Genomic DNA, 14,488 nt, shown 5'->3' on the forward strand with positions numbered 1-14,488 from the left:
ACATTGAGTTAAATTATTGATGGTAGGATTGAGATGGAAGAATCTTCAGAGTCCATTTGGAGTAGCTCCTCCATTTCACGGGTGAGGACCCTGGTTACTTAGGGAGCTTGAGGGATTTGCACGGAGTCACAGAAGCTGGAGAGCTGCAGTCCTGACCCAGCCCTCCAGGTCCTCGAGCACTACCTGCCACTGCTTCCCGGGTCGTGTGGGCTCCTGGTTAGCGGGGTGTCATGAGCTTGGCTTCCCCATGCTCTGGGTACAGGCTGTGAGATAGGATAGGAACCAGCCAACCAGGTTGCTGGTTTAGGAACAGGAAGGGCCCAAGTTGATGACACAAGGGTAACAGAGGAGCCTTTCTCTATGGTAAGATCTCTATCTCCTGGGGCTGCAAGGATGCCTTTTGAAATGTAGAATTGAAATTACTTTTCAGTAATAAAGATGCAGTGAGCATACCTATTTGTCTCTAGCAGTTTTCTCTTTTAAGAGTCATATGCATTAGAATGATTAGTTAGAGGATAACCAGGTAGGACAAATTCTTATTTTTCCAGTGATAACGTGATATTTGATGAGCAGAGAGAAGTAATCTAATCCTGGGATATTTGTAGGAAAATAATAGCTAATTATACAGGTAAAATAAATTCCTCAGTACAACACTACTTATTATACCCATGTTGTCACGTATCTCCTAAATGATTTCTAAATTGTGTCTCTGTTTCTAACTGATTATCTTTTCTTTAAACGCATAGGGTGTAAGAAGTTTAAAACATTCCTATTTTGAGCCTCGATACATCCTGGTGGTACCCATGGACAAGAAAAAATATGAGGGCTACTTGAGGAGAAAAGGATTATTCAGTCGTATAGAGATCGAATTTGCTGTCTCCAGAGTAGACCTTTATATTAAAATTAATCAGAAATATCCAGGATATTTTGATGCAGTCGTCAATGCAGGTCAGTAACTTTCAACAAAGTTTTATTTTTGAAGTGTAAGGTTACTGGGGAAAAATCTGCTCTAAAGTACCTTCTTATTGTTGACTGAATGCAGTTTCTTGTGGTTGTAGGACTGAGGTCCCTGATTGCTGGCTGGCTATCTGCCAAGGGTGACCCTCAGTTTTTAGAGGCTGCTCTCAGGTCCTACCCACATGGCCCCCTCCATCTTCAGGCCAGCAATAGCCCATCAAATCCTACTCATGCTTCGAGTCTCTGCCTTCCTCTTCTGCAACCAGAAAACCTCCTTTTATGGGGATCATGTGATTAGAGTAGGCCCACCTAGATCATCTCCTTTTTGATTAACCCAAACTCAGTTGATAAGTAACCTTAATTACATTCGTGAAAATCCCTTTGCCATATAACCTAACGTAATCACAGGAGTCGTAGCTCATCATGTTCACAGTTTCTGCCCACACTCAAGTTGGGGGGGTGGGGTGGGTGATTATACAAGGGTGAAGTGTCATTGGGTCTTAGAATTCTGCCTACCACAGTATTCATAAAATTAGATCTAGTTAAAAAATCATCACCACAGATTGGCTCTATTTTGATATAATTCTGTTGCTTTAACATACATTCTCTTCTTTACTGTAGATGATCTGGATGTTGCCTACGAAAATCTGAGTCAGCTCATTAGAGAATACCTTGGATTGTCTGAGGCAACCGCCAAGAGTTTGGCTCCAACCACAGGTACCGCTCTATCCCTTTTGTTTGGCATGGAAAGGAAAACAAATCTGTGGGTTGTTATCTGGGGACTCATCAACCAGGCTAAAGCTGGTTCTCACTCTTTAATCCGTGTACTTCCTCTGGTCCCCACAAATGAGCTGCATGAATCAGCCCTCTGGACCAGTCCCTCTGCTTGTCAAGGGGACCATAATGGACCTCACAAGACTGTCCTTTAAGGACACGCTGGGCAGTACCTTAGAGTACCTACTCATAGTAGGTATGGGTCAGCCCCACAGTTCAGAACTCCACCTTCTGGAAGTTTGGCTCCTAAGGGGGCTGAGGTGGTGTTCTGCTTGACAGCATTGTCCCAATCCAAGAGATTCTCTCCCCCTTTCTTTGCATTTCCATAGTCCTCAAAATGTTGCACTACAGAGTATAATGGAAGAGCACTGGTCAGGGGATGTGAGCCTGGTCCTGGCCCTGCTGCCCCCTGGAACAGGTTGCTTAGCTGTTCTGAGCTTCCATCTTGTTAGATGGAATTAATGCTCCCCACCTGCCTCATGAATCATGCACAGCAAATGACATGGGATATATGAGTGCATCTCCTTGGAATCTAGGAATTCTAAAGCCCTAAATTAGAATTTTAGTACATGAGTATTTTGAGATGTATTTAACAGTTTCCCCCCAAATCCACTTCACACCCCTTAGGATGGCTACTATGAAAAAGCAAAACAAAACAAAAAATAGAAAATGTGCTGGCAAGGATGTGGAGAAATTAGAAATGTAAGATGGTGTGGCTACTAGGGAAAACAGTATGGTGGTTCCTCAGAAAAATTAAAAATAGAATTACCGTATGATCCAGTGATTCCACTGCTGGGTATATACCTGAAAGAACTGAAAGCAAGGTGTTGCACAGCTTTTGTACACCTACGTTCACAGCAGCATTATTCACAATACAGTAGCCAAAAGGTGGAAGTAACCCAAGCAGTCATTGACAGATGAATGGATAAACAAAATATGGTTTATATGTACAAGGGAATATTATTCAGCATTAAAAAGGAAGGAAATTCTGACACCCGCTACAACATGGATAAACCTTGAGAACATTCTGCGAAGTGAAATAACCAAAAACACATATACTGCATGATTCTAATTATATGAGGTACCCAGAGTAGACAAATTCATAGAGACAGAAGGAAGGAGGGTGGTTACCAGGGGCTGGGGGAGAGAGGAACAGGGGCATTGTTTAATGGTGGCAGAGTTTCCGTTTTGCAAGATGGAAAGAGTTCTGGGAATTGGTTGCAGAACAATGTGAGTGTGCTTAACACTATCAAACCATACACTTAAAAATGGTTAAGATGGCAAATTTTACGTTACATGTATTTTACCACCACTATAATAATAATAAAAAGCATGTCCCCCCAGTGGACTGAACTGCATTCACGTATCACATAGTGTAGAATATAATGGAAGACTCTTGCTGCTGTGCAGATGCTCCACTGCTTTGTGTGTACGTGTGGTTTAGCCTTTGTGCCTCTGCCCACGTAGGATCTTGCTGGCCGGGTTGCATCCTGGCCAGGCAGAAGCAGGCCCGGTCACGGTTTTGCCGGAATTCAGACTAATGGTGCTGCTTTGCAACTCTACACACTTTCTCCAGTTCAGGTGCCCATGGAATTCTGGAATGAGGTCGGTGTGAAAATGGTAACAACCAACAGATAATGACCGAGGTTTTCCTTCCAGGTGTGTCTCCTAGGAGACAAGTAACCGGAAAGTACCAGAAGAAAGTGCGCGCTGTGAAAGTGGGCCCCTCTGGTGGAGGGAGGGCTGTGCTGTGTCGCGGAGGGGGACGTCCAGTGCGCGTTGGACGGTGTTCATCCCGCACGGCCTCCTCCTCCACGTCAGGTCTGTTCTTTAGAAAGCTGATCCTGTCCAGTTGCGCAGCGTATCTAATGAGGCTTCCGTGGAAGCTCCATGGAAGTTTCTCTTGAGGAAATCTGGCTCCCTTTGCTTTAAGTCTTTGCTAGCCCAACAACCTCTGATGTTTAATATGGTCCCCTGCATGGACCTGTTCCCATGGGGCTGTCCCCTAGGTGAGAGCAGCCTGCCCCATCCCCGTGCCAGGCCCATCTCCCATTGTAAATTAATAAGTTGGTGCCGTGGCTTTTAAATCAGCCCCTCGGGGGTCTGGAGAAACCTGAGTCGGTCCCCTGAGCCTGAGCAGTTCCGAGCAACTGAGACAAGCGTGGTTTTCCATCAGCAGCACTGAGGGCGCCTCTGAACTGTGGTTCTTGAGCAAGACTTAACCTCCATGGCGGCGGGGTGCGACCCCCAGCTTGTCTTACTCTGCAACCATCAGGAACACTGAGTACTGGTTGTAGCTGCCATTTGGCAAATTAATAGACCAGATAATGTGTGCATAGGAAAATAGACTCCTGTTTGAAGGGTTTTATGAAACTTCATTTATTCGGACTAATTAGGTTAGACCTGTCTGATTTAATGAATTATGGAATTTGTAAGTAAGAGTGTTCTCGCTCTCAGATACATTTAATACCTGAAACTGGTCCATCCAGTTACTGACTAATTGAATCCCAGCTTTTAAAAGTAGATGGGCAGGATTGTACTTAATATATCAAATCATTGGCCTCAATAGATGCCAGTTTTTCTGACAGGTTTACTATTTGTAAACTAATGTGTTTTCTTAAGAAGCCAAACACTTTATTTTATTTATACAGTTCATCTGTGGAGGAAGTCACTTTTTTTCAGTTGATAGTTTAAGGATAAATTTGCACATAAGGTGATTTTTGTGGAGGCCAGATATTATTCAAGTATTTAAAAATTGTAATTAACATAGTCCTTATTAATAAGCTTATAAGTGTCTCTAGTGGCCCAGGAGTAGAGCCAGCGGCCCCTCTGAGTCTCAGGGCTGTGACGTACGGGCCAGATGTTAACAGGTTCACTGCAGGAGAGCAGCGCCCAACCATAATCACCTCAAAATGAATCTCGTGACTCCCTGAGGGGGGCCCAGAGCCCCAGAGGGTCACTGCCACAGGCCTGGCTGGCTCTCAACTCTTGGCCTCCCCTCTGAGCTGGGTCACTCTGATTTTAGGTTCTGTGGTTTAGCTATATCTACATAAAGACTTACATAACTTACATAAATGTAAATGGATTCCTAGAAGCAAAAATCCATAATTTTAGTATACTGGAATAATTTTTACATATAACTGAGCTGTCAAAGGTAAGAAATTGAAATAAAAATATTTAAGATTCTATGAAAGCCAGTTCTTTTGTCTGAGCAATTAAAAAACTGGACTGGAAATGGGAAGCCTTAGTTTTGCATTCTAACTTTCATCAATAATCATTAATTCGATTAGAGAAATCACTTGAACTCCCACTTCTAAGAAACAAAACCCCAAACAACTATATATAATATTATGGAACATTTTAGAATCTGATCTTCCAGAGCTGAGGTTTTCCCTAATTAGGTTAGACCGTCCATCTGTATATTCAGCTTCAGTACAGAGAGAAATCTGATGGCCAGTGGTGTTGTTTTCATAGAAGCAGTAATCCTGTGTCAGTGCAAACTGAAAATGATTGCCAAACATTTGAAATAATAATACATAGCTTTATCTTTAGTAATTTCATGTTACTAATTTGTAACTGAGAATGCAATTTTAAATTCTACTCTTAATGATGAGAGTGGAATAAAGTGAAGAAAGAAAGCCCGATGTTTATCCAGATTTGAGTACAGCAGCCCATCAGCCCGGACCCAGAAGTGCAAACCTTCACCAGGGGAGAGACTAATGAAATTTTCATTTGATACGTGTATAAAATAGTAACTTTGGGTACAGAGTGATTATAAACCCTCAAGATCTACCGTTAATTAAAAATGTATATCAGTTAAGGTACAGAATTGTCTTTTTTCCCCCTATAACAATGCAGGTAATATTCATTTCTAAAGCAGGAAGCTTTTAAAAAATCCTGAGTAAACAATATTATGTCTATAAAATAAGGAAAAACTCACTATATTCAGAACTCAGTATATGGCATGCCTTTACTCTCCATTTGTCTCTTTACAACTGATTTCTGGAATAGTACTTCCTGCAAAGCTTTTAAAAAGCTGATCCAACCACCACCCTGAGTTCTCACTACAGAGATCATAAAATAAAATTTTATTTGAAAATCATTATTTAGAATTCTGACTAATGATAGAGAAAAATGATGATGGTGATGATGAGTCAAATAAGGGAAAATTGAACAATTTACTAGTCCATAAAGTGGTGCCTTTGTCCCTAATAAAGGTCATGGTATCATTTGGCAAATTATGTGAATTGTTAAATTGCAAAAGTGGGGGGAAAAACTCGTGTCTGATTATAGGAAACCAGGAGGGCTTAGATGGAAAGAACCTTCAGCATTGGATTTCACTATTCTTATATTTTTCTATTTTTTTTAAAAATACGTTCTTATTGTGGTAAAAAAAAAAAAAAACCAACCATAAAATTTTCCATTTTAGCCATTCTAGATGTACACCTGAAAGGCGTTAATTACATTCACTGCCTATTTTAAATATTTTTTTATCACTCCAAACAGAAACTCTATACCCATTGAGCAAAATAACCAACACGCACCCCGCCCCACCCCCCGGCCAGCCCCCGGTGACCTCTAATCTACTTTCTGTCTCTATGAACTTGCCTAGTCTAGGTATTTTTACTGTTCTCACATTTTATTTTAACCTTGTTTCTTGACTAAGTTTGTGTTTTAACTTATAACTGTTGTAAACTAGGGTGATAAGAATGACGAACAGGGCAGCCTCTCAGAAACCCCACCAAGTGGTAAGGTTGTCCTTTCTCCCCCTCTCCTCCCCGTCCCTGGAGACATCTGGCTTGACTGGGTGCTCGGGGTACACTCCCAGGCTAGGAGGTTCAGGAAGAACCCGGAGTAGTCCGAGCACCTCCTGCTTTGTGGGGAGAGAAGGGCTGGTGGCCAGGAGCCTGGCTGGCTTCTGGGGACAGACCACCCTGGGCTCACCGCAGAGGTCTGATGCGGTTTGGACTCTCTGAGTATCAGGTCTCCCCCACAGTAAGCTGAGACTAGTTTCTTCAAGGCTGTTCCAGACCGGTGTGCCGCCTCTGAAGTGACCACTAGCATTTCAGAGCTGTGTCCTAAGGACTGGGTTACAATGATATACGGGTCACCAGAATATACCAGGGCTTCTACCCTAAACAAGTGCCTGCTGGGGCGATTGTGTCAGGAGACCAGAATCACTCTGAGAACGTGCTCCCGTGGCGGTGACTGAAGGAAGCAACTCCCCTCTGTAACACTGGCATGGCTAGTGGCCTCTGAGAGCCATTTCTTTTTTTGTATAAATTTATTTATTTATTTATTTATTTATTCTTGGCTGCGTTGGGTCTTCATTGCTACATGCGGGCTTTCTCTAGTTGCGATGAGCAGGGGCTACTCTTTGTTGCGGTGCGCGGGCTTCTCATTGCGGTGGCTTCTCTTGTTGCGGAGCACGGGCTCTAGGTGTGTGGGCTTCAGTAGTTGTGGCACGTGGGCTCAGTATTTGTGGCTCGGGGGCTCTAGTAGTTGTGGCACGCAGGCTTCAGTAGTTGTGGCTCGCAGGCTCTAGTAGTTGTGGCTCGCGGGCTCTAGTAGTTGTGGCTCGCGGGCTTCAGTAGTTGTGGCTCACAGGCTCTAGAGCGCAGGCTCAGTAGTTGTGGCGCACAGGCTTAGTCGCTCTGCAGCATGTGGGATCTTCCCGGACCAGGGCTCGAACCCGTGTCCCCTGCACTGCCAGGTGGATTCTTAACCACTGCGCCTCCAGGGAAGCCCCTGAGAGCCGTTTTTGAAGGCAGGGTAGTACTTGGAGGGAAGCGGTTGGCCTGGGGGTGGGCTGGGGTAGCAGCTTGGATGGTGGATCCCCAGGAGCAGCTTCCCTGAGCCATGGTGCCTTGTGATTCCATCAGATCTACTCTTTCCTTCCTTCCTCCATTCGTCACCTATTTACTGAGTGCCTGCTGAGCTTCTGCACCTTGCCAGGTACTGGTAAACTGGCACGACTCCTCACAGAGCTCGCAGTTTCTTTATGGGACAAGGAAAAAGGCCATTAAACAAGGAAACAAATGGGGCTTCGTCTGGCTTCGCTGTCCATCCTCTAGTTTCTACCATGAAAAGCAGCATTGACCCCTAAGGTGGTGAAATTTAAAATCTCATTCACTTACAAAATTTTCTGACCACTCTCAGACCTAGATATAAATTTTGGTTCTGTGAAGAAGCCTCTCTGTGTTTATTCGTAAAAGTTTCTGTTTTCAGTTGAGTAAAAATTGCTCTAATTCCACTAAATAAGTGAATTATAGGCACTAGTATCCCCATGGAGAAGGGACGGTTAAGTTCTTCGATATGTGTAATTTTATTCTTTTCAAGATCCTAGGTGCATCAAAAAAAAAGAAAAGATCTTTTTGGTTATTAATTTCTAAAGTTACATCGTCATATTTGTTAAGATGTTTTTAGCAAACTTCTTTTTATATTAAAGCAGGAGCTGCCTCTAGCAAGAAGACTGCCTCTGGGGTGCCAGCACACCTGGTTCCATCCCCAAGGCGCTTGGCGAAACTGCAAGCAGATGGCCAGATAACAGAGCATCTCTCTGGAATGCAGATTCCTGCAAAGGTCCCTGAAAATCAGAGCCTAGCTCCCTGCCAGAACCAGGAGCTGACTCAGGAGGGAGCAACCCATCAGAAAGAGCTTTCTCCCAATAGCCAGGTCAGCGCTGTGCCTCCGCCGCAGCCCAGCTCACCAGCGCTTGGTATTCCCCAGCAGGCACAAGACTTATCCCCAAACTGGAAGGAAGGGGACGCTCAACAATCAGATCTTTCTTCAAAAACAGTAACCACAAATCTCCCTGAGAATGAGGCCCAGACATCTGAGGTGAAAGCAGGTGAAGGGGGGCAGTCTGCCATCACTCCTTCCCAAAGGCCTTCTCAGCACCCTGAGCCACCACCAGCCCACCGCCCTCAGCTGGACCAGGATGAAGAATCAGGGGAGGCCAAGGTAACCCCCACTGGCCCTCTCCGCTCTGAACTTCCACAGGGATCTGACCCAACATCCCTTAGCCCCCAGAGAACCCAGGATGAGGAAACTGGGTCAGCCAGTCTCCCACCCAGCAGTTCCCATCATGATCCCCCAAGAGATCCTTCTGGTCCCGACGAGGCCAAGAAGCTTGGACCACCTCTGGGAGATTCTCAGCAACCTCTGGAGGAGGGAATCCCTAAAGCAGAAGTTGTTCGGGTTGACGCTCCTTACCCAGAATTGCCACATCCCCAGGACTCAGCCAATACCACACAGACCCAGGACAGGGAAGACCCGGTGGCTTTGCCTCCCAGAAGCCGGCTGGCTCCCACCAGGCTGCCCCAGCCCCGCGTCCTCGCTCCTCTCCAGAGTCGGAGGCGCACACCCAAACTCCCCTCACCCAGCAGACAGGAGGCTCTCGGAACAGCCTCAGATCAAACTATGACTCCCTCTCCCAGGCCCCCCCTAGCTCAGGGAGGAGACCCCAGTAAACTCCCTCCCACCAGCAGCCCCCATTCCAAACAGCCACACAACCTGAGCCCCCATCTGGGCCACAGTCCCCAGCAAGTCCAGGAAGAGAGAGTCAGGGAGGTGAAGCTCCCCCTTATCAGCCCCCCGGTGCAGGAGCTGGCACCACAGGCCGCCCCCGATCCGCCCAAGGCATGGGGGGTTCAGGTAATCAAGCTCCCTCGAATTCCCGCTCCCTTCTCAGAACAGCTGCCTCAGAACACAGGGGCCGCTCATGATTTGAGGCCTGCAAAGGAGAGGCAAGCTCCCAAGGCAGGCCGCTCCTCCAGCAAGAAGATCCCAGATGTACAGGCCTTGCCCCCAAACCAAGAGCCAGTACAGCAGACAGGAGCTAGGAAAAAAAAAACCCCTATCCACAGAGACCGCTAAAGGGCCCTCACAGCTGAGAAGGGCGCCACCTGGAGGCCACGAGGAGTCCTTGCAGCCAGAATCCCAGAGTAAGCCGACTCCCCCAGAGGCCCCCAGCCACCCTAACCGCAGCCCTCCTCGGAGCCCTCAGGGGAACTGGAGAGGAAAAGTCCATACACCAGCCATTCCTGAACCATCCCACGCTGAACCATTGACTAAAGATGCCCAGATACAGGAAGAGAAAAGGGGAAAAGGACATTATTCCAGAAGAAAGGCCCATGCCAACCTCCTCGCAAATGACCTGGTTCAGAAAGTAGCCGTGTCCAAGAAAGGACCATCTTTGAAAAGAGAGAATTCTGGAGGATTATCTCAAGAAAATACAGCTACCCTCAGCGGTGATCAGCCAACTCCAGGGGGTCATCCCCCACAAAGGAGACCTGTGCAGAGTCAGCGCCAGCTGCTTCTGCTGCCGGGGAGCAAACAAGGCGGAAAAAAAGAGGTTCATAGAAGGGGAAGGTCTCAGAAGGGAGAGGCTGCTTCGGGTGCCCCAGAGCAGCATGGTGTGGCCCCTGCCCAGCAGCCTGACAAAGAGACTCAAGCCCATCAGGGGACCAGTCAGACCAGAGAGAGCTCTGTCCAAAGGGACAGTGCTTCCAGGCAGCAAGCCAAAGAGAGAGGCACCCGGAAACACAGGGGAGCACCAGGGGACAATAGCCGGGCCGCACCCCAGAATCAGGCGTCTGCTGGGGAGCAGGGCAACTGGAAGGGAAGGCTGTGAGCTCGGGGCAGTCAGAGCACCAACGTGTAAGCCGTCCCGGGGCCACCAGGTCATGAACGTCTGCGCCCCCTAAAGCAGTGCCATCCAGAATGGAAAGCTATGGCCAGGGCGCTATGGTCTGTACACCGGCTTCCCTCTGCAACCCCTAGTCAGCATAGATGGGAGGCCCGCCGTTGGATTATTAGAAGGCAGTTAACCTTTGCACATGTGTGCCTCTTTTGTGGCTCGCCCTCGCAGCCTGGAAGAGCAGCCCTGTGGTGGGGTACACCAGCAAGCGGTCTGAAAGGTTGGTGCCAGCAAGGAGGCTTTGTGTCCAGACTTGGACAAATTCCAACATGACTTCAGGCTCTGGCTGAAGCAGTGCTGAATTGCCATTAAGCTTTCTTTTATTCATTAGGAAAATTCACTTTTAGATTAGAAAATTCTCTCATGCTTCTTGCGTTATCGAGGGGTCCAGAAGCAAAAAGAACTCTGAGAAAGGAATCCTTTCTGGGTCTTGGTCTCTGGGTTTCTGGGTCTTGGTCTCACCCACAAACATTCCAAACCCACAGTTAATTTGTGGGAAGAGGACAGGTTTTTTACACCCATGACAAGTGATCGAGGGCTTCCGATTTGCATTGGCTTATACTGCCTGAAACTTACTTTGTTTGAAATGGACACCTTCCTTCTCTCTTTGAACGGGAACCTCATGTAAATTAGCTCATGCCTTCGTTATGCCAAACCAGCTGGTTAAAAGAATTAGTAGGGAGAAAACTGAGGCGAATCCGTTTTTTATTTATCTCTTCATACCATCAGGATTCTTTTGCTGGCAAGTGACAGGAATCCAACCTGAGCCAGCTTATGTGAATCTTTTAGAAGGGAGGGGAGTATGTCACACAACCAAACTCTGGGGAGGGCAGAGGGGCAGCAGAACCTCGGAGAGATTGGGGACCATCTCTGAACACAACCAGAACTGTCATCATCGCCAGTATTTTCGTCATCTCCTGGACCCTTGTCATCTCCTAGAATCTTGTCATCTCCAGGACTCTTAGCGTTTCTCATCTCTGTTTTTTTCTCCGTGCTGGCTTCATCTCTATGATATAAATGACTATATATCAGTTTCTGCACATGGCAGGGAATATGACCGTCAGTAGCTCTTAAATTTTACATTTGGTTTTACGTCTGGCACCTCCCACTACCAGAAAGGGATTAACTCACATGCTCCTTGGTCCTAAGGTTTAAAAAATTATATGCAGGGGAAGACACTGATTGGCCCAGCGTGGGTCAGATGCTCATTCCGCAGCCAATTTACTCTGGCTGGGGACAGGGCACATTTAGATATACTCATTGGGTTCAATCCTGTGAACCCTAGCATGCACATAAAAGAGAATAACCGTAAGCAAAGCAACCAGTTTAATATTCGACTCTTAAGAATTTACAAGATATTTATTGAGTACTTACTATGTGTACATGTTAAGCTGTGTTTGGCATCCTGTATTTTAAAAATGTAACTGATGACTACATGCCTGTATAAATGTGTCTTATCTTACACAAAGAGCATGTGTCCACGAAAATTGTGTGTATGTCAAGTGTTATTTCAAGTGCAGTAGAGGAAATTGATATTTTTACAATCCAGGATGCAGGACTCTTCCTGTATAATGAAGAGCCTATGTTATACTAATAATTACCCTCTGATTTATCTGGTTTGTCCAAGATGAAATGAATAAGGTGAATTTTTTGGCATCTCATAACTTATTTTTCTTAAGTTAGTTCAAGTCCCCCAACAAGCATTGATTGAGTACTTCATATATGCCAGACACTGTGATAGTTTCTGCATAGAGTAAGATGGTGAGGGCACTTCAAGGAGCTCTCTTATCAAGGGAGATGGATAGGAGGGTTCATTACAACACCATGTGATCAGGGCAGCTGGAGGCCCCACAGCATGCGAGGACAGGTTTAGCATCAAACGGAGAAGGAAACTCAGTTATTAGCTTTTCCAGAAAGTCCTAAGAATACTAAGAAAGGACACTGAATTCAGGCTGGGATGTGAGAACTGGATCAGAAAACACTTCCAAGAGGAAGTCCTCCTTTCAGCCAAGTCCTCAAGGTTGCAGAGCAGTCAGCAGACTGATGGGAGAGAAGGGAAGGTCTCAGAAGAGGGAACAGCATATGCCTAAGCGTGGAGGGAAGAGCGGGCGTAGCATCTTCTGGACCAAAACGTCAGGAGAGCTATAGGTATACGTAGCTCCAAAAGGCACATTGTGCTGTGCTAATGAGATTGGAAACTTGATCTTCTGACAATGGGGAGCCATTGAATGGTGAAATTTTTTTTTGTCTTAGAGGTATCTGTTTCGAGTCAACGTAGAGGATCACTTTAAGGAGGGCAATTTAGATGGCAGGAGGAATGCTGGGAAGCTATTGCATTAGTCCTGACAGGATGGTGAGGGGCTGAAATAAGGCATTGTGGCAGGAAGGGGCAGATTCAAGATATTTGGACTGTATGTAGGGGGAGTGCAGACTGTGAAAGAGAGGAGGAAAATCAGGATACCCACCCACTTTTATGACCTGTGTATGGGGCATTTTAGAGGCACTAGTACCTCACTTAGGTGAAAAACTTTAGAAATTTCCTTGGTCTCCTTCTCGGGCAGCTATTTCTGAAGCTCCTTAAGGCATTTGGGGCTGCATTTTCATTAGGGTTCTAATGCATAGTGAGATGCCAAATTTCCCTTCTTTTGACTTGGAAGAAGTTCTAGCGCCCTTCCCTGGGGTCCATGATGGTGTCAGGGTCGTGTTTGTGTTTTGGTCGTATAAACATCTCAGATTCAGCGCAGCTGGACATTTTATTTGTTGTTCAAGGAAAGGAATAGAAAAGATTACCAGCTCCTCCCTTGGTGAGAGGTTTTTAACAGCTATTATTGATTTTCTCGGTATAAGGGGAACTTCTGCTTTTTAATTGTAGAATATAAATATTTAAAAATTGTCATTTTCCATCTACATTTACAAACAAAGTTCATATCACTTTCATATGCTATGTTCCTCAGCAAAGTGATCTTTATGGGAAAAAAAAAAAAGAACGCTGTGGACTTTATAGTCATTCTGTTAGCTAATACAATCTTCAGCTTTTTAAAAGAAGTCTGGCATTTAGTATTCAAATCAACAGAGAGGATACCTCCACTGGGTGCAAGAGCCTTCTTCAAATATTTAAGGAGCTAAATCAATTCTTTTCAACCTCAAAAGATAATTGGACAAAGGGTAATTTGGTAGTAATTTACAAAAGGGGAAATAAAAATGGCCAAAAAATGCGTCAAAAAGTATTTAAGTTTCACTATCACTGTAAATCAAAACAGAATAGACTTTTTTGGGTACCAAAGTGGCAAAGATGGAAAACAAATGCCTATTCTTGGTGAGGCTGAGGGTCAACGCACTTTCTCTGTCATCATTGAGAAGGTAAATGGGCACAACTTTTCTGGGGACAGCTTAACCGTACCTGTCAAAGCCTTCAAATATTGCATGTCTTTAACCTAGCAATTCTAATCCAAGAATTATAAGGAAATAAGGTATGTACAAGGGTGTTCATATTAATGTCTTTGTAATAAAACCTGGAAATAATTAAGCCAGCTAATGGGATTTCAAAAATAAGTTATGGGCCAAAAGTTCTGGTTCAGCTGTATGTTGCCATTATAATCATGTTGTAGAATTTTGGAAGAGGAAAATATTTGTTACTTAAGAAGAAAGCAGGTTAAGGAGGTACAGCTAGTATGGTTCCAGTTGTCAGCTCTGGGTTGTTGGATTATGGGTAACCTTTATTTTCTCTTTTATGCTTTTTAGTATTTTGTAAATTTTCTACAACAAGCCTGTGTTTATTCAGAAAAAGTTATATAGAAGTAAATTCCCACACATGAAAAGCTGTCCTGTGAAAGCAGCACCCTAATATTCTATTTCGATTTGGCTTAATGAGAACTTTCTAGGAGTCAGAGTCATGTACAGAGGAGCAGATTGGCTCTCTCCATAACTTAGATGCTCTGTGATGGGAATCTCACAGAAAGTCTCCTTAGGTTGGGTAGATTAGTTGGACTGGCTGAAACTTAAGGTTCCTTTTATAATCTGTGATCTGTTCACTACAACTAGCTCTACTGGCTGGCT

General features: G+C 45.2%; 1 protein-coding gene across 12 annotated transcripts in view; it reads left to right on the plus strand.

The window, feature by feature from the left end:
- The window catches only part of LRGUK (leucine rich repeats and guanylate kinase domain containing), a 132,999-nt gene that overhangs the window by 90,221 nt on the left and 28,290 nt on the right, over positions 1–14,488 (plus strand). For 6 of the 12 annotated variants that reach the window (XR_014266817.1, XR_014266818.1, XM_082472889.1 and 3 more), the window contains exons 14-15: positions 747–948; positions 1,579–1,674. Coding sequence is in view for 9 of the 12 variants with exons in the window: in XM_082472889.1 (XP_082329015.1) it covers positions 747–948; positions 1,579–1,674 (298 nt within the window). In the remaining 3 variants the exon portion in view is untranslated. Of the gene's footprint in view, positions 1–746; positions 949–1,578; positions 1,675–3,390; positions 3,553–8,179; positions 10,461–14,488 lie in introns of those variants that run through there. The other 6 variants (XM_082472886.1, XM_082472882.1, XM_082472885.1 and 3 more) reach the window with 3 other exon arrangements.

Source organism: Balaenoptera physalus, assembly GCF_965194825.1.
Source record: "Balaenoptera physalus genome assembly, chromosome: 8".
Taxonomy (NCBI): Eukaryota; Metazoa; Chordata; class Mammalia; order Artiodactyla; family Balaenopteridae; genus Balaenoptera; species Balaenoptera physalus.